The 25,690-nt window shown below is 42.1% G+C and overlaps 1 protein-coding gene and 1 non-coding gene across 2 annotated transcripts in view; both read right to left on the bottom strand.

The window, feature by feature from the left end:
- The window catches only part of LOC126259325 (transmembrane protein 208), a 62,310-nt gene that overhangs the window by 1,588 nt on the left and 35,032 nt on the right, over positions 1–25,690 (bottom strand). Inside the window, exon 4 of the mRNA XM_049956012.1 lies at positions 23,743–23,827. Within this exon, the coding sequence (XP_049811969.1) occupies positions 23,743–23,827 (85 nt within the window). The remainder of the gene's footprint in view (positions 1–23,742; positions 23,828–25,690) is intronic.
- Positions 5,776–5,848, bottom strand: Trnaa-cgc (transfer RNA alanine (anticodon CGC)). Its single transcript has one exon. It is a non-coding gene; the product is annotated as a tRNA-Ala (tRNA).

The following is a 25,690-nucleotide window of genomic DNA, read 5'->3' as shown; positions in this document are numbered from 1 at the left end:
TTTAGATAGCAGAGTTTTGTGCACACTAAAACTGGAGTTTTTAAAATCCTGTCAAACACAATATTATTGAGTACAAGCATGAAATCATTTAACAGTGTTCCTGGCCATTAAGACCCAGGGGAAAAAATGGTTGAGCCATAGTCACGCATATTATGTGATGTTCTGATTGTCACCCGGGAAGATCTGGAAGTAAAACTGCACTAATTATAACAAAATACCATTTGATAATCCATTTGTGTGTTTTGCACTGAAAGTGGCACCACATAAAAAATTATTTGCATTACTCCTCAAATCCACTCAGTCCTTTGAAGGCTTGTTGCCAGGGCAAGCAGGCATTGTTCAGCATCTGCTCCGAGTACTTTTCTGTTAGAGGTGATTTTACTGTATCATCTGCTTACGTCAATGGGATGAATTCAATTATAATTAAAAGGCACTCTGAAAATTATTTCAAGTGACAAGCCAGTGTCAACTTCACAAGCTACAAATCCGCACTTCAGATGTGCCATTTATGAATATAGGCAATGGCGCAAGTGAGGTGCCTGGTGGCTCACTGAGTTCTGTCTAAGGTACACGAGCTACTAACAAGGGAACCTCCCCATCGCACTCCCCTCAGATTTAATTATAAGTTGGCACAGTGGATAGGCCTTGAAAACTGAACACAGATCAATCGAGAAAACAGGAAGAAGTTGTGTGGAACTATGAAAAAATAAGCAAAATATACAGACTGAGTAGTCCATGCGCAATATATAAACATCAAGGAAAGTGTGAGCTCTGGAGAGCGGTGGTCCTGTGGTTAGCGTGAGCAGCTGCGGAACAAGAGGTGTTCGGTTCAAGTCTTCCCTCGAGTGAAAACTTTAATTTTTTATTTACAGTTTATGTCACAAACTCTATGTTTTCATCACTTTTTTGGGAGTGATTATCACATCCACAAGAAAACCTAAATCGGGCAAGGTAGAAGAATCTTTTTACCCATTCACCAAATGTACAAGTTAGGTGGGTCGACAACATATTCCTGTCATGTGACGCACATGCCGTCACCTGTGTCTTATAGAATATATCAGACGTGTTTTCCTGTGGAGGAATCGGTTGACCTATGACCTTGCGATCAAATGTTTTCAGTTCCCATTGAAGAGGCACGTCCTTTCGTCTAATAATAGCAAAGTTTTGCGGTGCGCTCACAAAACACAGACACTAAACTTATTACAGTGTACAGAGACGTCAATGAATGAACGGACAGATCATAACTATGCGAAAATAAAGAAAATAAAATTTTCACTCCAAGGAAGACTTGAACCAAGGACCTCTCGTTCCACAGCTGCTCACGCTAACCACGGGACCACCGCTCTCCAGAACTCCCTGTCTCCTTGATGTTGGATATGTTGTGCATGGACTACTCAGTTTGTATATTTTTCTTATTTTTTTATAGTTCCACACAACTTCTTCCTGTTTTCTCGATTGATCTGTGTTCAGTTTTTCACGGCCTATCCACTGTGCCAACTTATAACTAAATCTGAGGGAGGTGCGATGGGGAGGTTCCCTTGTAAGACTGAATGAACAAATCCATGCAAAATTCACAACTGTTTAATTTGCAAGGACTCGACTGCCAACAGGTGAGGCGTCAGGAGGTTGAGGGGCAGAGAGGTGGGGAAAAAAGGAGCAAAAAAGGAGAAGAGCAGGGAAAGATGGGTGGCTGTGTTGGCAGAGGACTGCAAATAAAAAGGGTGGGCGATGAGAATGGGGAGGAGACAACAAACAGAGGAGGTGGAAACTGTTGGGTGGAGGGTGTGGGGACAGTATTTTACCGTAGGTTGAGCCTGGGATAATTATGGGAACGGATAATGTATTGTAAGGATAACTTAATTTCAATGGTTACTTCACTACCTGAGCCAAATGGATCCTTCCCTCCACCACCAGCTTTTCTGAATTGTGCAGATGGGAGTTCTCCTTACAACACTTTCTCTTCTCTTGTAATTATCCCGGCATCAAACTACTGTAACATACTGTCCCCACACCTTCCACCCAACAGTTTCCAACGTCTCTGTCCATTATCTCCTCCCCATTCTCATCTCCCATGTGTTTATTTGCAGCCCTCTGGCAATGCATTCACCGATCTTGCCCTGCTCGTCTTCTTTTTGCTCCTTTTTCATCACCTGCCTGCCCCACTACCTCCTGATGCTGTGCTTGCTGGGAGACTAGTCCCTGCGCACTCCACCAGAAAGTGTTCGTCTATCCCTACCCGTGCACTGCTATCCTTCCTCCCCCTCTCCAGATTGCTGCTTGCATATCATGTGATGGTTGTATTCTGGCCCGAGATACTGGAGTTGGTGGTCATGTGTGTTGTGTGTTGCGTTGTGTGTGTGTGTATCTGTCTGTGGCCAAAAGCTTTACGTTAGTGTCTTTCAATTGTGCCTGTCTGCAACCTAACGTGTCTTCTTTATGGTAAGTAGCAGTCTGTCTTTTTCTACATTGTTGATATTCCTACCTGGAGTTTCAACTGTTCAATGTCTCCTATTAATTGTAAAAGCAAAAGGTTCTATACTGAAACATAACACTGAGAAACAGTCAAATTTTTCATAAATTGCTACTTTCATAACTAAATTATATTTCACTATGATTCTTTGAATGGATCTCACTGTGCCATCTGCCTCTCTTACAACTACTTTTATGCATCATTCCATCCTAAATGGCTCCCTCTGTGTAATCACAGACCTTTTATTGTTATAGCTATCTCAGTGATTGTATACTAATGGCTAATGGTTGTTTTCACACATTTACATATGATAAATTAAATTTATTTACACTGATAGTTGGCTCCTTTTCCTTAATCAACAGCAAATCCTCAATATACAATATAAATCATGATCACTAACAATATTGTCATGCTGAAACCACCATCACATCCAAATCCAAAGGCAAGGTCATCAGTGAAGTACAACACTTAGAATTCAAAGCACTTTTATTACTGACATCAACATACAGCCAGAACAAAATTGAATTCCTGTATGGCCAGTGCAGCTACTTAAACAAACATCAAACATTCCAGGATACTTGTATTTATACAAACAATAGACAGTCCTGGATAGAATAACAACAATGTGCAGACTAAGTGGATCTTTTGAAATGGGAAAACACACACACACACACACACACACACACACACACACACACACACACACATTCACATAAACCACAACTCACAAATACACAGTCTCTGTGCCTAGACACTGAAATGAGTGTGAGTGTGAGTGAGTGAGTGTGTGTGTGTGTGTGTGTGTGTGTTTTCTATTTCAGAAGACGGACTTTGCCCGAAAGCTTAATATTTTAGCAGCCTTTCTCATTGTGCCTGTTGACTCACCACACCCTCCACACCATTCTATTAATATAAACATAGAATATTGTAAAATAAAAGATGTACAACTTTGCTTCTGCCGTTTGCCGATAGGTGGCAACAACGGTAAGTAGCGGTCGAAAGAAACAGATTGCAGACGTCAGGCAGTCAGCTTGGACCTCGGTCAACATAACCTCATTCAAACATTAACCGATTTGTGTCTGCCTCATAAAGTTGTTCTTGATTGAAAATTTCAGTTTACGAGCCTAATTCTCAGTCATTTGCAGGAGGTGTTACCGTTTTGTTTCAATATGAAGGAAATAGTGGATGAGTCTCATCAAATGCTCTCAAGTACATATGGTGAGAACACTATTAGTGAAAGAATGTGTCACGAGTGGTTTCAAAGCTTCAAGAACAGTGATTTTTAACGTCGTAGACCGGCATAGTGGTGGAAGAGAGAATGTTTTCAAAGAAGCAGAATAAGAGGCATTGCTGAGTGAAGACTCATGTCAAACCCAAGAAGAATTGGCACGATTAGTGGGAGTGATACAGCAAGACATTTCCAAATGTCTGAAGGCTATGGGCATGAATCAAAAAGAAGGAACTTGGTCCATTGTGAGCTGAACCTAAGAGACATTGAATGGCGTTTTTGTGTTTGTGAACACTTGCTTCAGAAGCAAAAACGGAAGGGATTTTTGCAGTGCATTGTGACCGGGGACGAAAAATGGGTTCATTACAACAACCCTAAACGCAAAAAATCATGGGGATATCCCGGCCATGCTTCCAAGCCGACGGCCAAACCGAATATTCATGGCTCCAAGATCATGCTCTGCATTTGGTGAAACCAGCTCAGCATCGTGTACTATGAGGTGTTAAAACCAAGTGAAACAATCACAGGTGCTCATTATAAAATACAATTAATGCGTTTGATTAGAGTATTAAAAGGCAAATGGCTTCAATACAGCGAGAGGCACGATAAAGTGATTTTGCAGCACGACAACGCTTGACCCAATGTTGCAAAAGAGATCAAAATGTATTTGGAAATGTTAAATTGGGAAGTCCTACCCCACCCGCCGTATTCTCCAGACATTGCTCCCTCTGACTATCACCTGTTTAGATCAATGGCACATGGCCTAGCTATCCAACACTTCCGATCTCATGAAGAAGTCACAAATTGAATCGATTCGTGGATCGCTTCAAAAGAACAATTTTTTCGATGTGGGATTCGTACACTGCCCGAAAGATGGAGAAAGTAGTGGCCAGCGATGGAAAATACTTTGAATGATACATGTGTAACCAATTTGTTTCATTAAAGCGATGGAAAATACTTTGAATGATACATGTGTAACCAATTTGTTTCATTACAGCCTCAAATGTTGGGGAAAAAACGGCGGAAGCAAATTGTACACCTTGTATACAAACATTATAAACATAAGACATTTAAAAAACATTTCAGAAATGATAAATACTAAATAACAAAAAATGCTGGTTGTCAAGTTTGAACTAGCAACCAGCAGCATGCCAGCCAGTGATGCTAAACACTACATCACACTGCATGCACCGTGGCTTGCGGCATTACTCCCTCTCGTGGAGAAACAGTGACTCCCTCTTTCAGAAATTCTCACTGGAGCCAACTACAGCATCCTGGTTCTAGATCTTGTCAATAGTATTCTGTGTAAGGGACTGGCAGATACTCGCGTTCTGATCATAATGTTCCGTCATCTCCACTATGATGAGCACTGAAGGTAGCTCCTCTTGTCATAGTTTTGCAATAGTCGAGTGAAGCTTCAGTTTCCTTGAACCTCCCATCACTGATCTGCGCATCTGGACTATATTAGGGCTTTTTACGGATGATGTGGACAACATGTCTGCATTTTTGTTTTCTTGATGAAGGGTGATAATCCTCAACTTCATACGTGACATCTGACAAGTGACGAAGGATATAGCGCTTTAGTAACTTTTCTGTCAGTCTTTGTTTCTGCACATGCATACAAAATCAAACCAAGCCACCTGGACTGTATCTCACTGGTTGGTAGTTTGTATTGTACAGCTCTCTGTCCTTCTCCTGGGTGTCCAGGGTCCTTATGCAAGCCAGTTGTTTTGCTTTTTCAGTCCTGGTGATGAGATATTTCATGTAGTTATCCTGAGTATCATCCGGTTGAAATGGAACAGTGTATCCATTGTAGTTTCAATCTCATGACTCTCAAGGAGAAAGAACTGTATGAAGCCTGTAGTGTCTTACTTCACTGTGTTGTATGCGAATGTCATGACAGGAAGGTGGTGGTGGTTAGTGTTTAACGTCCCGTCGACAACGAGGTCATTAGAGACGGAGCGCAAGCTCGGGTTAGGGAAGGAGTGGGAAGGAAATCGGCCGTGCCCTTTCAAAGGAACCATCCCGGCATTTGCCTGAAACGATTTAGGGAAATCACGGAAAACCTAAATCAGGATGGCCGGAGACGGGATTGAACCGTCGTCCTCCCGAATGCGAGTCCAGTGTGCTAACCACTGCGCCACCTCGCCCGGTCATGACAGGAAGTATTACAAAATAGTCTTTCTGTTGGACATCAATGTACATCTGCCAACATCCTATTAAAGTGTTCTGTGAGGCCATTTGTCTGTGGGTAGTAGGCACTTGCCAGCCTGTCGGTGATGTTACAATGTGAAATTAACTCTGAAACAAGTCTTGACTAGACAACTTTTCCACAATTAGAGATCGTCACACAGAGTGCTCAGTGATTCAAAGTGAAATATTCTAACAGTAACTCAGTAAATTTCTGGAGCTTTGGCAATCAACACAGCTTTTGTGACAGTGTAGCGGGTGAGGTAATTAAAGTACTGATCCCTGTTTGTCACCTTCGAGCCCGTCTTCAAGAGGTCCATTCCAGTTTGGTGGAATGGCACAGCTGCACATGGGATTCATACCAGATGCTCCAGAGGTAACTGCAGCATGTGCCTCTGCCAGTGGTATTCCTTACAGTGGCTCACATAGTTTCTAATAGACAGGTAGGACACCAGACAGTAATAGCTGTGTCTGATTCTGTGTAAAGTTTTCACAAAACCTAAGTGACCAGATTTTGGAGCATTCTGAAAAAACTTCAGGAGACAGGTCACAGATGAGCTATGATGATGAGCAGCCATTTCTACCCCATTGGCTTTTAATTGCTCTTACACAATCCTATGTTAATTTACTGGAATTCTCCAATGTTTGGTTCCTCCTCCTCCTCCTAGTCTTTTATGGCTTTCAGTAATGTTGGATCTAACCTTTGTTTAACTGCAATGTCATTTAATGCAGTGATGACTAAGATTTCATCCACATTATTGTGTTTCACCACATGATTCCTTGAAAGGTAATTGGCGTCCTTGTGTTTGTGTTTGCTTTTGTACACAATTGTGACATTGTACTCCTGAATATTCATTGCCCATCTTGCCAGTCAATCCAATAGACCTTTCAAGCTAGTAAGTCAGCAGAGAGAACAATGGCCCATCATAATGGTGGATGGTTTGCCAAATAAATAAGGCCTGAATTTGTTAAAGGCCTAAACAACTTCAGGGCAATCTCCCTTTGTTGTAGAGTAGTTCATCTTGGACTTTAAGAATACTTTAGAAGCATAAGCTATCACCTTTTCAGCACATTCCTGAATTTGTACTAGAACTGTCCCTATACCAAAACTGCTAGTGTTGGTGTAAAGATCTGTCTTGGAATTATTTCATACAATGCTACAACTGGAGAAGATGTTAGAACCTTCTTATGCACAAGGAAATATCTTTCTTGCACCTTGTTCCACGAAAATTTGGTGTCTCTCTGCAATATTTCTTGTAAGGTGCATGCCTTGACACAGAAGTCCTTTATGAATCGCTGGTGATACAAGCACAATCCGAGGAAACTTCTCACATCAAGAATGTGCCAAAGTGTTGGAAACTCTGTGACTGCTCTTATTTTCTCTACATCAGGACACAATCCATTGCCATTCACTAAGTGCTTCAAGATTTTTATTTCTTTGGTGATGAAGAGGCACTTTTTCAGATTAAGGCAGAGACCTCCAATCTGAATATGTTTGAGGACCACTGTCAGGCAGTTAAGTGACTTAGAAAAAACAACAATGTCATCCAGAATAGCAAAGACATGTAGTCCATTTAAGATGCCGAAGCAGGTTGTCCATCATACAGTTGAAAGTGGCTGGAATGTTACATAATCCAAAAGCTGTAACTTTAAAATCACAGAAGCTGGATGAAGTTATGAAGGCAGTAATTTCACAGTCAACTTATCAACCTCGACTTTCCAGTAGCCTGGCTGTATGTCCGTATTTGAGAAACACTTGTTCCTTTCAAGCAGTTTAGAGAGTCATTAATGTGTGGCAATGGACCGGCATTTTTCTTCATGATCTTGTTCAGGCATCAGTACATAGTTTATGCAGAAATCCCAAGTGCCAACCTCCTCCTACACAGGAACCACCGGAGAGAACCAATGACTCTCTGAAGGTTCAATGATATCATCTTTGAGCATCTTCTCCATTTCTTCTGGGTTACCTATTGTTCAGCTGGCGACACCCTACACTGTACTAATGCTGAGTAACTGGTGGACAATTCCCAGAGCTAATATGAAGTTTCAACATTCCCCACTTGGTCTATCTTTTCTCCACTCCTGACTTGAAAGCATCAAGAAAATTCATGTGGAACAGCTACCACTCACTGACATTGTTTTTCCACCAGGCCAAATCGTACTTGCCGTTTGGTAGTAGCTTCCTTCCCTACCTTGTCTGTTGTGGTAGCGGAGCATGATTAATCATTGATGACAATGAGCTATCCTTTCTGGACTGGTTCAGCTGTCCCTATGCGCATACTCCTACAGATGCTCATGACGACTATTCATCCAAAGTTTTCCTTGAACACCTACAACAAACATCACTGGCTTGTAGATTCTTTTGTGAGTATGGTTATCTTTCTGCAACTGACAAAAACATCACAGTTTAACTGACTATGAAGAGGTTGAAAAATACATTTTCTTCAGAAGTAGTAGGCCTTGTTACATCACATGATGGTACATTAGATTAGAAGAAGCCGAGTGGCTCTTGTCAAATAAAATTGACAAAACAAGAATCATCCCAAGCCATGGCTTTAGATAGCAGCCAGATTACATTTATCGTATTTCAGAATGAATGCTCACTAGTAAAAGCCCACGTAGAGGCTCTTGTCAACATTAAATTGTAATAGGCGTTACACGATAAAATATTTGCATAAATTATGTGTCCATCATGCCGGAGACTATGTTGCTGCGGGAGTCAGAAAGAAGATATGGATGAAGACACATGCCCTTCCACTGCTGGTTGTGTGGAGGAAGGGTGCTCATGCAGTGTTAATAGGGATGGCACTGGAGGTGAGGCCAACGGAGGGTTCCCCTGACCCTCGTAGATACAGAAAGTAGTGTCAGCACAACTGTGGCAGTCAATGGCAGTTGCCAGGGGCCTCATGGTCACCAGAAGATAGTGGGAAGCAGGTGGCAGTGGGTGTGACGCTGTGCTCGAGGCTAGAGCTGGTTGTGGTTATTGCGCTCAAGCCCCTTCTGTATTTGGGCAAATGTAAGTTGTCACCCATGGGTCTCTGCTACTGTCACCAGATCCAAGCCGCAGTCACTTGCAGAAGCAGGCCCACACAGGCACACCAGGTGTGTAATTCTGGGACAGCTGGGAGTGGAGTCTTGAAGTAGATGGTGTCAGAAGATGTAGCAGGGTCCACAGCTGGCCACCCAGGGAGCAGGTCAGTGGGACTAAGATCGGCAATTGACACAGTGTGACAGGTACTCAAAAAGTGGGTTAGGGCCGATGAAGTGGCAAGGGATTTGACAACTTTCTTCATTTGCTGCTTATATGTCTGAATGAGATGCTTTGCTTCACCATTGGAGGAAGGATGGAACAAAGGGCTGGAATATGTTTTATGCCATTGACCACATGGAATTCTGTGATGACAAACACTGTCAATTGGGGCACATTATGGGAGGCCCACGAGTTGAGATAAACCTTCGATGGCTAAAACCTGGACAAAGCCAGTGACACCATGTGTACCACATATGGATACTTGAAGTATGCATCCATGATGAGCAATCACACCGATCCCAAAAACAGACTTGCAAAATCAAAGTGGATGCTGTCCCAGGGATGGCAGGGTACAGGCCAGGGTGCAAATAATTGTGGTGGTGCTGCTGCTGCCCGGTGATAGGCACATACTATGCAGCTCAGACAGATCTCGCGACATTAGCATCGATACGCAGCCAGTACGTGTGTCAGCGAGCCAGTGCCTTCATGCTGGACATCCCCCAGTATCCCTGTGCAGTAACCTCAGTACTTCTTGTGCAATTCAGCTGTAACAATTAACTGATGCATTCAGCTGGGACAATTAACTGATGCATTCAGCTGGGACAATTAACTGATGCATGTGAGAAATACACTTCCAGGGATTGAGCTTGGTCGCTGGGTGAGGTAGGCTGGCCAGTCATGAGTCATGTCTGGCGGACCTTCTGCACAGTGAAGTTGTGAAAACACATGCAGGTGTAACAGGGAAACTGTCTAACGTATGTTATCGGACAGTACTGATGTGGAAGCAGAGGACCTCCTGTTGGTGGATTTCGGGGCCTAGGCCTGCTGGTAGATGCGACAAAGTGTCAGTATGGGAATGTTGCGCCATGGGCTTAAACTGGACGATATAATTGTATGCACTTAGGAGCAATGCCCAGCGCTGGCAGCATTACACTGTTCACGACAAAAGGTTACATTGAGGTGCAAATAATGTAACCAAAGGTTTTTTTTATGTGTAATCAGAGATAACTTGGTCCAAAATAGATAAACATGATTTTTTTGATGGCAAATGCTATCAACAGTGCATTCTTTTCAGTCTGTGAATAGTTGCGCTGTGCAGGGGTCGATGTCTTGAATGCGTGTGCAGTTGGATGTTTGGAGCCATCCTCATTCCTGTGCACCAGAACCCCCCAATCCCATAGGCAGATGCATTGGTCACCATGAACAACGGGCTTTCAGGCGAGAAAGGTGTGAGACAAGAGGAGGATTTTAGCATGGTTTTTAAATGGGAGAAAGCCTCGTCACTGACAGGGGTCCAGTTTTAGGGCATCCCTTTCTTATGCAAGTGATTGAGCAGTTGTGATATGAGCTGTTTGGGGTAGGAACTTGGAGTAATAGTTGATTTTGCCCAAAACATCTGCAGTTAGTGTGAATTCCTTGAGGGGGGGGGGGGGGGCAGGGGGATTGATGGCAGGAACATTATGATCAGTACACCTGATTCCTTCTTTCATGAGCCAATGCCCAAATATGCCACTTTCGGTTAGAAAACCTACACTTCTCCAAATCACAACACACACCTGTTACGTGATCGGAGGCTTCCCTGGCGTATGTGTTGTTTCCAGGGCTCCCGTGTGTCCAGCCGGATGCGATCACTGAAGTCCCACGATATTTCGGCGAATAACCTTTCCGCCATCATCAGGTTATTCACCAAAATGTCATAGTACTTCAACGATCGCATCTGGCTGGACACCTGAGAGCCCTGCAAACAACACAGACCTGAGTTCTGCAGGATTGTAAAACATATGCAGAGGTTTTACAAATGCTCCTGGTGGGGGTCGCATAACAATGATATCAACCTGATAATTCATGTAAGCTGGCATGTGCTGTTTCAGTTGTTCCAGATACCTTTGGAAAATTGCGCGGGGATGTGACAATGCCAAATGTCAGCTGCTTATATGTGTACAAGGGGGGACCCAAAAGAAACCGGATTGTTGTCATAAAAAATTTATTGATGAAACTTTTTACAAAATTACTTCAGTCACCTTCAAAATTCTCTCCGTTACATGTGATGCACTTGCCAAGTCTCTTTTCCTACTGTTGGAAGCATGTTTGGAACTCTTCAAGTTTGATATCGTCCAATGCCCTTTGCAAAGCTGTTTTTGCCGCCTCCACATCGTCATAACGCTCCCCTTTTAGCATTTTTTTCATTCGTGGAAATAGGAAAAAGTCGCACGGGGCTAGTTCCAGCGAATACGGAGCGTGGGGAACGACAGATTACCTCTGAGATGCCAAATAGTGGGTCACTCGTAAGGCCGCGTGTGCTGGAGCATTGTTGTGATTCAGAAACCAGTCACCTGATCACCAAAGTTCCGGGCGTTTCCTCCTCACATCCTCTCGCAGACGCCTTAACACATCCAAGTAAAAGTGATGGTTGACAGTCTGGCCAGGGGGTACAAATTCCCGATGCACAATTCCACGAACATCAAAAAAGACAATGATCTTCACATTTGACCTCACTTACCTCGCTTTTTTTGGTCTGGGAGAGTTGGGAGACCTCCACTGGTTTGACGCTTGCTTGGTTTCTGGGTCATACCCGTAACACCAACTCTCATCCCCTGTAATGACTTTGTTCAAGAAGTTTGGATCACGTGCAACCTCTGTTTTCAAGTTCTGACACACATGCATGCAGATGGTTTTTTGCTCCTGTGTGAGATGGTGCGGAACAAATTTAGCAGCAACACGTGTCATGTGCAAATCCTCACTCAAAATCCACTGGCACGAGCTCCAACTGATTCCTGTCTCTGCTGAAATCTGGTCGAGCATTTGGCGACGATCCTCGTTGATCTTTTGGCAGACCTTTTCAATGTTCTCCTCATTTCGCGATGTTGAAGGGCGTCCAGAATGAGCCTGGTCTTCAACACACATCTCACCACATTTAAAGCGCCCAAACCACTCGAAAATCTGTGTGCGGCTCATAGCGTCCTCCTCAAAAGCTTCCTGAAGCATTTGATGTGTCTCCATTGCAGTTTTTTTAAGCAGGAAACAAAATTTCACACACACTGTTTGTTCTTTTAAAGTTGCCATAACGACTTCGCAGAGGTACCCCGCCAACAGTCAGAGGAACACAATACCACACTTGCACGTTCAGCTCAACACTGACGCCGTCTGCACAGCTGTTTCATGAAGGTCTCTACTAACACCATCTAGCGTGAGAACCCTGCACTTTGTGTACGAGTGGCAGCGCCCTCGGAGTCCGGTTTCTTTTGGGTCCCCCCTCGTACAATCCAAAACATGTGTTGACAACAACAATGTTCTGAGGTTCCCCATCTACGAGCAAATGGAGGCAAGTACTGACAAGATCAGTCTTTGAGTAGTATTTCCCCCAATAAGTTTGGTAAGGAGGTCTCCATTCAGAGAACAGGATAAAATTCTGATTGAGGATTGGTCATAGCCTTGAAATCCCTACATAATTGATGAGAACCACTGGGCTTTCTGATTATGACCAGTGGGGTGGCCCACACACTAGATTTCACTGGCGCAATAACTCCATCAGCCTGCCTGGAGACAATCAAGCTCCTGCTTCGAACGCAGTTTGTAAAGCCACCAGAATGGGTCTAACATGGTATCCAGCCGAAGGGTGGTGTGTGTCAGAAAATCTATGCAAAGGAAAGGGACTGCAGTGGATATGACCTTGACTTTGTTGGAGAACAGGAAGCCCAAACATGTAAAAATGTCAAGGCCAAATATGTAAGCAGCCGATATGTGGTCAACCAGAGTGGGGCACTCATTGCCAGACTGATCAAGAGAGATCCATGTCCACCTGAAAACGGACATACTCATTATAAATGCTGAAGGTGAGAAATAGCTTCCACGTGAAAGGGTTGTCAAGTAGGACTACTGACTGCAGCGCACATATGGTGTTCTGATGCCCTCATGGGGTGGGACGGGAGTGGGTTGTGCGTCTGTGACAAACCACTGAAAGATGCCACTCTTTTCAATAAAGTGTGCAGGACCCACAGTGATCTGGACAGTCTGCCCAGGAATGAGTGGAAAAATACATGGGCATGAAGGGAACGGCCCTGTGATCTGCAGCATGATGCATCTGGATGTTTAGAAGCCATATATATGTCAGAAAAGGTACTGCAGCCTGGGGGCTGTCTTACGCCTGTAGCCCAAGTGCAGAATGTGTGGAGGTTCACTGACTGTTGCAGCTTGTGGCCTCACCATGAGTCATTCATTAGCCACTTGTGTGATTTTGAAAGAGTGTGCGATGTGCAAAATGTCCTCCAACAATGAGTCACCTTGTTTCAACACTGCAGTTTGGACATCCGGATCTGTGTAAGCTGAACCATAATGTCACAAACCAAGGAGTCTGTGTAGGATTGGTGCAAGTGACATAGCATTTGTAGCCGAGATCTTGCAAGTCAGAGACACAAAAACAGTATCATTACCACCACTGTTTAGCGTATTGATGGAACTCAGGCCTGAGGACAACCACATGGTCTAGTTGGTAATAGTAATTAGTCAACAGAATGCATATCTTCTGAAAGGAGTGCAAGGGGGTCAACAACCAGGCAAAACAAATATGTCTGGTGAAGCCCAAGGCAAAAATAACAATTGCTGCGTTGAATTGTTATGACTTGAAATTCCTTGCAAAGCTGTTTCAGATGATGCAACTATGTGTCCCAGTCCTCCTTCACATCACTGAAAGATGGAAACGACAGAAGATGTATGGGGGTGTCAGCTGCCAGGGCCGTTGAGCCCTGGTGCAACCAAGTGTTGTGTGCTATGATCCTGTCTAGCTGAAGCAAAAGTGATGTTTGTAAGTCTAACTGGAGATAATGCTGCTGCTGCTGCATTAACTGCTGCTGCTGCTCTAGCAGGTGAACTATTTAAGTGTCCATGCTACTAAACAACTTCCTTTTTACTCATCACCACTGGATATTGGAGTGCATGTCAGAGAACTGGAAGAAAAGGGACTAACGGAGTAATTCAAACTAATGGTAGGTAGTGAAACATGACAGACAGACTGAATAAAACAACAGACCTGAACAAGAACAAACAACCTAGATGACAATGTGGTGCTAAATGAAGTCTTCACCATAATGACAACAAGGGCCTAAGAAGTGAAGAAACAAATCCAAGATGCGACCAAAGAGAGTAACCAGGTGACAAGCAAGATAGTTATCAAGCTATCCTAGTACAGGAAGGATATATTCAACAATATCAAATGTGACCACTGAACTGACCAGCTGTGTGCTGGGCTGTCACCATTATACGAGGTGCATTCAAGTTCTGAGGCCTCCGATTTTGTTTCTAATTAACTACTCACCCGAAATCGATGAAACTGGCGTTACTTCTCGACATAATCGTCCTGCAGACGTACACATTTTTCACAACGCTGACGCCATGATTCCATGGCAGTGGCGAAGGCTTCTTTAGGAGTCTGTTTTGACCACTGGAAAATCGCTGAGGCAACAGCAGCACGGCTGGTGAATGTGCGGCCACGGAGAGTGTCTTTCATTGTTGGAAAAAGCCAAAAGTCACTAGGAGCCAGGTCAGGTGAGTAGGGAGCATGAGGAATCACTTCAAAGTTATCACGAAGAAACTGTTGCGTAACGTTAGCTCGATGTGCGGGTGCGTTGTCTTGGTGAAACAGCACACGCGCAGCCCTTCCCGGACGTTTTTGTTGCAGTGCAGGAAGGAATTTGTTCTTCAAAACATTTTCGTAGGATGCTCCTGTTACCGTAGTGCCCTTTGGAATGCAATGGGTAAGGATTACGCCCTCACTGTCCCAGAACATGGACACCATTTTTTCAGCACTGGCGGTTACCCGAAATTTTTTTGGTGGCGGTGAATCTGTGTGCTTCCATTGAGCTGACTGGCGCTTTGTTTCTGGATTGAAAAATGGCATCCATGTCTCATCCATTGTCAAAACCAACGAAAAGAAAGTCCCATTTGTGCTGTCGTTGCGCGTCAACATTGCCTGGCAACATGCCACATGGGCAGCCACGTGGTCGTCCGTCAGCATTCGTGGCACCCACCTGGATGACACTTTTCGCATTTTCAGGTCGTCATGCAGGATTGTGTGCACAGAACCCACAGAAATGCCTGGAGGCGGTCTGTTCAACAGTCATTCGGCGATCCCCCAAAACAATTCTCTCCATTTTCTCGATACTGTCGTCAGACCGGCTTGTGCGAGCCCGAGGTTGTTTCGGTTTGTTGTCACATGATGTTCTGCCTTCATTAAACTGTCGCACCCACGAACACACTTTCGACACATCCATAACTCCATCACCACATGTCTCCTTCAACTGTTGATGAATTTCAATTGGTTTCACACCGCGCAAATTCATAAAACGAATGATTGCACGCTGTTCATGTAAGGAAAACGTCGCCATTTTAAGTATTTAAAACAGTTCTCATTCTCGCCGCTGGCGGTAAAATTCCATCTGCCGTACGGTGCTGTCATCTCTGGGACGTATTTACAATGAACACGGCCTCATTTTAAAACAATGCGCATGTTTCTATCTCTTTCCAGTCTGGAGCAAAAAAATCGGAGGCCTTAGAACTTGAATGAACCTCGTACTTGCCATGTGGAATGCTACTGGCTGCCATATTCACATGGTGAGATGGTTGTGCTCTCACCGTCGAGCACAGCACTGAGTGGCCATGGTGCTCCCTAATGGTCATCTAAAGCCATCTCCTCTGGTGGGCATTGAACCTCCACAGTGCTCAATACCAGACACATTATGACATTTTGGACCCTGAAAAATGACGAGGATGTTGTTTCTTCATCATTTAATATGAGCAATAAATCTCTCATTTTCTGCCACGTACTCCCAGACTATAGTGGCACATTCTACATTTCATCTTCGATTCTAGGTGTGGGATCTGGTCAGGTTTTCCGCTTTGTCTGCTTTGTTTCAGACCATACATTTTCAGTGGGGGTTGAAATTTGATGCACAATGCGGTGAGACAAGAAAACTTGTTGTGTTCTGGTAACTATTTCTGTACCATCACTGACCTGTGTTCTGAAGACTTGTTTATTGCAAACATTACTTCCTCAGGATACAGTTGTCGCATTCATGGCCTTATGACATTGTTTGAGTACAACTATACTGGCCACCATCAAGATGACTGTCTACCCTGAGAAGCGTTTCAGGTGTCACACAGACAGGCCCTATGAGGTGACTTATAGACATATTTGAGGTTGAAATGGACACATAATAGTCTGTATACTCATATTGGACTGTCATTTCCTCAGGGAGTGGGTGGAAAAGATACGTCAGAAAACATAACATTTCACCAGTTACAAACAACACTGACTTTGGCAAACAATAGCCAAATGAGTGGATGTTCACCAGAGAGCCTCTCGTTGATGGTCACATATTTGCTTTGCAGTCCAGTCTATCAAAGCTGGTGATGAGCAGTGTCCAACCCTTAAAACATAGTGGTGTTTTTTAACTGCACTCTGCGGATAACTAGATTGTGCCAAAATGCGTTCACCATTTCAGTACAACGGACTAGTGTTGAAATGTCGTAAGTCTGGTTTCGACATGTCTACATGATTCTCTAGATTCACAGTGTCATTGTTGCCATTGCTACCCCCAGTGCTCAACAACACACTACCACACTGCCAATAAATCTCCTGTCACAGCAATAGCTATGAAGAAGTCATGAATAGCCATTAAGGATAAGAAACGACTGACGAATAAAGTGACTGGACTCAAAGCAAAGCAGTTCATGTATCTGTCTGTCAGTCCTCTACTGTCATTGGCTGGCACATAATGAATGATACACTTGCAGAAAAATGGAACTATGTTATAGTGACATATCATAAAAGTAAAATGAGTGAAAAAATGAGTTACAAAAGAAAAATATATAATACTTGTTATGCACACACATCATGATTCAACAGCTCAGAACTATAAAGTCAGTAAAAATTTTGTGGTGGCAAACTAAAGATGAGCTCCTCCTGAAGCTGAAATAGGGGATTCTGATTTTAGAATTTCTATTAATCATCCTGTACTGTGAAACTTCCTGGCAGATTAAAACTGTGTGCCCGACAGACTCGAACTCGGGACCTTTGCCTTTCGCGGGCAAGTGCTCTACCGAAGCACGACTCACGCCCGGTACTCACAGCTTTACTTCTGCCAGTAGCTGTGAGTACCGGGCGTGAGTCGTGCTTCGGTAGCTCAGTTGGTAGAGCACTTGCCCGTGAAAGGCAAAGGTCCCAAGTTCGAGTCTCGGTCGGGCATACAGTTTTAATCTGCCAGGAAGTTTCATATGAGCGCACACTCCGCTGCAGAGTGAAAATCTCATTCTGGATCCTGTACTGTGTTTGGAGAGTTTATCTGAATATGAAGAGACAGAGTCACAATATCAAATTAGGAAGCAAAAATGTGTTTATGTGGTACTGTCAAAAGTCAACTCGGAGGAAACATTGGTTATCCTAAATACAAGCCGAAGAGTATTTTTATTTTATTGGATATATGCCAGTCAGAAATTATTTCTTAGTTTGGATACAAAAATGCATTTTATTCTAGACTTTTATTTGTTTTCTGTATTAGTAAATAATTCTATGAAAAGGATAATTGCTACTCACCACATAGCAGTCACAGACAGGCACAACAAAAAGACCGTCAGCTTTTGGCCAAACAGGGCTTCATTGGAATTTGTCAACATACACATACACACACTCATGCATATACAACTCTCGCAAACTTGACCAGTCTCCGGCTACCGAGGTCAGACTGCGCGTGAACCATGGCTGGCTCATGCTATGCACTGGATTAAACCTTAGTTGCGATTCTGTGTTTAGTCTCCCGCAGTTATCGTGATTATGCTGTTATCCTCTCCTTCTGTGGTTGGCAGCAGCAGTGTGTATCGATATTCACACCTTGGACTATCTTTGACATGGCACTTATAGTTTCTGGCTGTGCATTGTGTGACCAGTCGGTCAGTTGGCATGGAGCAGCAAGGAATTGTCCACAGGGCGTAGTTTGGACGGGGCCACTGGCGGTCTTTACGCGGTGTCTGAGAGTGTGGGGCTGTTCCCATTGCTACAAGGTCCATGGCTCACCAACCCTGGACACAAAAGTTGAGTTTTGATTTAACATACCAGTAAGTAAAGACTGTTCACACTGTGTCGTTTGGAATTTGTTGTCGGCTGTTGGGATGTTCCTGCGAGCAACAACGTGGTTTTCAAGTTGGAAAATTCTAGCCACCCTCTTGTGGAGTTTCACTGTATTAGGATACTTGAATTGAAGTGCACCAGCAGAATCTTCTGCCTTGTGGCCGTTAATGTTCCGGTTACCTGCTCTGGCCAATTTCAGGCAGTGTAGTTTCCTCATCGTGTTGTTGCTGTCCAGCACGGTGTGTAGTTTGACAGCTCCATGTATGATTGGTTGTGGGCGCCAATATCTTCTCCGTTGTTCCGTTGAACTCCTTGTTGTGCCCTGGTCAGGTGAAGTGGAAGTTATCTTATCGGTGGGTCCGTTGACTGTCAGTCAGTTGCTTTGTCGTCGGATTGTGAATGGTTGGCCCAACTGCCTGTCTCACCTAAGTTAGCGTTAGTGTTTGAATTCCATGCCGACGTTCGAACATCTGAGCGCCCTTGGGTGTACTGCCTTTTTTTTAAATTCATTCTTGTTATTTGTACTTGTATGGCTTCTAGCCTTCTTTTTCTTTTTTAAATTAAGGTTGTTTTGCCCTAAGGCGTAAGATTCTTTAGGCCTTCAGCCTAATTTAAAGACTGTTTCACGTAAGATCTTTGTCATTTTAAAGGTTTTAATGTTGTTGAATTTTAAGTGTTGGGTCTTCAGCCGATTTTGAGTTTCAGTCATTTTGCTCTTAAGGCCTAGTTCAATGAACTTTTTTCAAGCAAGGCCTTTGGCATTTTAAAAATTTTAATGTTGTTGAATTTTGTGTGTTGGGCCTTCAGCTGATTTTAAGGTGGAGTTGTTTTGCTCTTAAGGTCTTCATCCTGAATTAAAGAACTTTTCATGTAAGGCCTTTAGTCTTTTTAAAAAATTAATGTTATGCAGTTTTAAGTGTTAGGCCTTCAGCCAATTTGAATTTAACTTGTTTGCTCTTGAAATGTCTGATTCTTTGGGCCTTCAGCCTAACTAAAGAAGTGTTTTAAGATGAGGGTTTGCCTTTTAAATTTCTGTTTTGGTTGAGTTTTGCCTAATTAAGAACTGATTTATGTGAGGTATTTTTATTTATATATTTAATGTTGTTTAGCCTTAAGTGTTGGGCTTTCAGCTGATTTTGAATTCAGATTGTTTGCTCTGAAAATCTCAGGTGCTTTGGGCCTTCAGCCTAAATAAAGAACTGTTGTAGGATAAGGCTTGCCTTTTAAATTTTTGATTATGCATGTGTTTTAAGTTATTGGCCTTCAGCCGTTTTAAATTAAAATAGCTTTCAGCCGGTAATTAAGTCGTAAAGATTAAAGCTGTGTGTTTAAAAAAAAAATTCTTTTTGGGCTCTTGTAATGTTTGATCAAATAATAAAGTTGTATGTTCAAGTGTAACTGACAGCGCCTTATTTTGGCCCCTTTCCACAATTTAAACTACCTGTCCTGTCCTGTCCTGCGGGTTAAGCCGGGCATTTCAGCGAGCAGCAGTGCATGATGGGAGAAGCAAACTGGTGGTGGGAGTAAGGAGCAGGCTGGGTGAGGAATGGGAGGGATAGCAGCAGTCGGGAGGTTAGACGGATGGCGGGAAGGGGGGGAGGAGTGTGTTTTGGAGACAGGTTAGCAGAAAAGGAGAGAAGTAAAAAGACTGTGGGTGCATTGTTGGAATAGAGGGCTGTGTAGTGCTGGAATGGGAACAGGGAAGGGGCTATACAGGTAAGGACTATGACTAACAAATGTTGAGGCACGGAGGATTACAGGAATGTGGGATGTATTGCAGGGAGAGTTCCCACCTGTGAAATTCAGAAAAGCTGTTGTTGGTGGGAAGAATCAAGATGGTGTCTTTTTAAAGCCCTTTGGGGTTACACCTGACACATCTTCATGAAATAATAAACCAAATACAGTGACTTGGTTGTACTTTGAAAAGTAATCAATCAATGACATTTTATCTACGAACTTAATATTTTTAATACACATTTCTAAATTGGACAAGCAGGTTGTCATCTGGTGTGTGGGCATTTTATAGAAGATTTCCACAACTTTTACTTTTATGATTATTTGTAATGTACACAGACAATTTTACTATGCAGTGTTATCAGTAAATTCCTTGCAAAAGTTGCCAATAATCTATACTGTGGACCGTTGTGTGTAATTTCCAATTTTTCGCATATGTGTATGCGAAATTGTTTACTTGACCAACAGCTTCCACATAAGCCATGCAAAGTTGTGGCACTCAGCACGTATATCTGTGCTCCAGTAACCCCAGCTGGTGCAATGTTGTCTTCTGCAGTACAGACAGTTCACCTTGATGCTACAGTTCTAGCCTAATGCCTGCTATATTTGGCATTAAGTTTTTGATTGATAAAGCTTAAGCTTCAATCGATGATACACAACTGGTACGTTGAATATGAAGATGGTATCTGTACTTTCGGACATGTCCGAAAGAACAGATACCACTGTGCCCTCGATGGCTCAGTCGGATAGAGTGTCTGCCATGTAAGCAAGAGATCCTGGGTTTGAGTTCCAGTTGGGGAACACATTTTCAACTGTCCCTGTTGATATTTATCGAAACCTGTAAGCAGCTAATGGTCTGGATTTAATTGTAATTTCATTCTTCGAAAGCTGCAAGATCACCAATGGTATCTGTTCTTTCAGACATGCCCGAAAGAACAGATACCATCTTCATATAGATACGGCTTACCGGCCAATGATCTTTTTCAGCGCGGATGCACTCATATTGCTCAAACTGTTACGGGAATTGGTAGACTGACTGCCGTGAGTAATGAATATAGTGGGCAGGGACACTACCAATGTAGCGTGTGGACAGTAAGTTGGAAATATGGGTCTCACGGGGAGCATGCCACAGATAAGTCCCTGCAGTCGCACTATCCTGTGTGTCCTCAATGGCTCAGTCAGATAGTGTGTATGGTCTGGATTTCATTGGGTATTTTTTTAGTATGTTGAAGTCGTGGTGTACATATATACTCTACGTTATGTATTGGAGGTTCACATTTTATTATTCTTGCTGTTATTTTATTGTAATGACCATTATAAGACTCTTGTAACATCTACCATACGTAAAACGAAATTTTGCTTATTTATCATGTCATTATATGATAGGATAATCCCGAAACATGTCATGACAAGAAAAAATAAAGAAATTCACAAAGAAACCAGTGAATATTTTTGAGCAACCGTACACTATTTTTGAAGTCTTCTTCATAATTACTGCCACAATGGTTGCATTCCTCTTTAAGGATTTTCAATCCAATTTAGATTGAACATTAAGTAAGTTTTTGTAATGCACTTCTTATACTTTACTGACTTACAATATCCCAAATTTTGAAGGCTTCTGAAGCTCATAGACCAATCTGTTGAAAGCGGTAAAGCAAAACAAAAAACAACTGTTTCACTAATGACTGAATTTTATTATGAAATATTTACTATACTATATTAGTGTATGTTTGTCTCTGCAAAGGAAATGGTTATCTATGAAAATTGAGTTGGACTGCACTCTAGCACCTAGTATGTTAAGGGGGGTTTTTACATTAAAAACTTCATATTCTCCTGTGATTGAATGGAAAATGTCATTATGTCACTGACTATACAAATCACCTGTTCTGCCTCATAACTTACCACAAAAGTGCATGACAGGTATTACCAATATGTAGTATGAGGTTTTTGTTCTGCGCGCGCGTGTGTGCGTGTGTGTGTGTGTGTGTGTGTGTGTGTGAGAGAGAGAGAGAGAGAGAGAGAGAGAGAGAGAGAGAGAGAGAGAGAGAGAGATCTCGTCTTTTTATGCAGACATATTTTCAATAACTTTGCAAGTTTCACTGTTGGCATCAACTAAAAATGGCCTATTTATAATTTTTTAAATTGATTTATCTTTATTCAGCCAAGCATCATCTGATAATGATATAGGGTTTTTCGGTGTCATACAATGTAAATCAATAGGTCAAAATATACAACACACAGCATATGTACCATGGCTTATGAGGATAGGACAGGTAGTCTATGATGATAGGACAGTTGGTCAGCCAGAGAGAATGCATGAAATGGTGTTTTATATTATTATTGGTAGTGTCCCATGAATTCACTCATTCTAGTTGTGTTTTCTTTTCATAGGTAAGAGCTTAAAAAGTTCTGTTTACACACTCTGCCAGCTTTTTGGTGGTCAGTCCTACATAGAAGGCAGTGCAGCGGACACAAGTCAGTTGGTATAAAACATGAATAGTGTTCAGATGCGGATCTGTCTTTAATACCATGGGTGCTGTATCAACAGATATATACAAATCATCTACCATGAAATTAAGTTCCTGTACATGAACTACAACTTGATTAATTAGTTAAAACATATGAGCCATCTGAATTCTCTCACCCAATATTATTTTTCTCTCAACTTCACAGATGGGCAATTGTAGTGAAAACATCAGTTGCTGTGTGTCTTGAGTAACCTCACATAATTATGTTTCATGCTTTAATATTGTATATGCTGTTGGCACAATGTATGAAAAGCAACAGAAGAAATGTCCTCACAGAGATATGCAGTTGCTGTGCATAGCTACACTGTTACTCTCAAGACCTGAGTGTTGTTTGACTACATGGATAAATTTGGATGCTCTCACCCAACACAATTTTCCCTGAACCTTGCAGACATTTTTAAGAACAGAATGGCACTTCCTTTTATATTACATGTATCATCTACATGGCTAATCAAATTTGAATGTTCAGGTTTTTGGAAAAATGAACCACATTACTCTCAGTATACTTTCTGATGCCATATAAATATTTCTGATCAATTCCATATGGTTGGCAAAAGTTTGTACTACTTCTGTTATCATATACTTTTTTTCACTAACAAGTGTGAAATTTTGTTGTTTTTGTCCTTTGGTATCTACAACATTTTTTGTCATTTCTCACATTTATGTCTATGGCATCTTGACTGAAGGAAAAAAAAAAAAAAAAACCTACAAATTTTCTGTGAGACCCCATTCATACTAGCCTAGAGGTGCATCATGTTTCTTGGGCAGACTTTATTTTATTCCCAGCATTAAGAAGAACGGGCATCCCAACATGTATGTGATTATTAAAGATGGAATACTCACTTAAGTTGCAAAACAATGGGAATTGCTGTGACCTATTCAATGGAACCAAGATTTGCGGAAATTACAGAAAACATTAATATGGTTGGCTGGGCAGGGATTTGAAGCCAACTACTGAATACAAATCACATGCCTTAAGCTTGTGACACATCACTCAGTCACTGCAAAAGAAACGTTAGGTCTAGACAAATCTTTCCAGGATTCCTATCTTTTGCCACTCACAATTCCTAAATTAACTTCTTGCCATTAGTTAATTGCAGGAAAAGCTGTTCTCTAATGTGACAGCCATCATTTTAAAAACAATAGAAATAGTTACGGGTTTTACAGAGCAAAACAGAAGCACAAGTTTCAGATTATTGTTATATAATTTTTGCAAAAACTCACCAGCAGCCACAGTAGCCAAAAGTAATTTGAAAAGATAGACAGCATCTGGCATGCAGATGTTAGAATTAAGAGATCCTTCACATGCCTGTAAAAGAAAATTATTATATGCACATTCAGTCATATAATACACTAACGTATGGTCAGAAACACATAAGTGGAAACTTTCTGGATTAGATATGTGCTCTCAGTGATGAGATCTCACAAACAAACTACCAAAAAATTTAAATGTAGTCTGCTTCAAACATGTAGCTGTTAAAACTGTGCTGATTATTTTTGTCAACAGACATCTGGAATGAGTGTAACAAGAAGTGCAAAATTGGTAACATAAAACACGATTATGGTTAGCTTTTTATGATTAGATAATTATGACAGAAATACTTCAGGTATTAAATACAAGTACATAATAATGGATGTTATTTTATTCCAAAGATGAAGCCGACCCTTTCCAATCTGTACACACAGAAAGTTATCCAATGAAAGCACAAGCAAACCATGATACCAGCACCTATGAATTCCACAAGTAAAAGTGTAGCATTTAAGGTAAAAATATGAGGACTTCTGAAAAGATAACAAAATGTTCTGCAGAAAATCTAGCAAGTGTTTTCACCACTTTAAAAGATCACAGGTCCAAACTTTTTAAAAGCTGAATGGTACGTATCCTAAATTTATAACATTATAACCAAACAACTTTGAAAAGCTGTCTCATAATGCAAAGTTAAATAAAATTTTACACAGGCAACCATTCGTGAGATCTGACAATTCATATTTCACATCCTATTCAAACATAAATCTGCAGGGACTCATTATTGATGAACAAATGAAAGTTTAAAACCCATTTGTATGTACAGAATTGCCAAGTGAGGCAGTTGGTGTCATGGTTGGAGGATGGTTTAAGGTGAATATGAATGCATGTTTAGCTCAAAAATTCTATACTGTTATGGGGATACAAGGACCCAGTATAGGAGGAGGCACTATAAATGAACTTCAGTCTCTCCAAGGTCAAATTACTGAATGCATATATATTGAAGATGTCATGATTTAAGATAATTGTGATCAAAGACATGGCAGACGGAGAATGACTGTTACGGATCAACGATCAACGCCAGCAACAGGCAGGCAGAGAGAGAGAGAGAGAGAGAGAGAGAGAGAGAGAGAGAGAGAGAGAGAGAGCAGTCTTCCAGGAATGCTTAGAGCAGAAGATTTATATTTTCATGAAAAATAACAGGATAAAAAGTGAACAACAGACAAGACACTACCAAAATTTTTAATTAAATCTATACATTGTACACTTTCTGAATGCTTGTATAATACAGCAGTAGATAAGCAAAATCTGAATCTTTTTATTAGGAAATAGCAACCCCTTCTTTATTTTTAACAGCAACTACGTGATGCTATCCAAAATTTTTGGGACTGGTGCTGCCATCTGTTGAAAACCTTACCTTTGGCCTAATGGCCACCGTCACCTCCCGTTGCATGTACACACCAGTCCCAGCGCTTCTGCCACTGGTCAAACATTTTCTGGAACTCTTGTTCTTTGAGGGTGCTTATCACTGCCAGCGATGCTTCTTGAGTCCTCTCTAGAGTGTCGAACCGATGGCCTTCCAACATGAGTTTCAGTTTTGGGAAGAGCGCAAAGTTGCAAGATGCCAAATCTGGCGAGTATGGTGGGTGGGGTACAACAGCCATGGTGTTTTTTGCCAAAAAGGTCCTGGTGAGCAAGGACTTGTGACAGGGCGCGTTACACCAAAATTCGGGCTGTCGTTGCCACATGTTTTCACGGGGGCTGCCGCAAAACGTCACAGTAGTAAGCGGAATTCACTGTTTGGTTGGGTGGGCTGAATTCTTTGTGCACAATTCCCTTGGTATCAAAGAAAATGATGATCATGCTCTTCACTTTGCTCTTCACCTGTCTCGCTTTTTTGGGTCTTGGAGAGCCACTCAAACATAT

The sequence above is a fragment of the Schistocerca nitens genome, chromosome 5 (genome assembly GCF_023898315.1).
Source record: "Schistocerca nitens isolate TAMUIC-IGC-003100 chromosome 5, iqSchNite1.1, whole genome shotgun sequence".
Classification (NCBI taxonomy): Eukaryota; Metazoa; Arthropoda; class Insecta; order Orthoptera; family Acrididae; genus Schistocerca; species Schistocerca nitens.
Note: the sequence above shows the minus strand (reverse complement) of the source record. Positions and strands in the feature narration are given on the sequence as shown.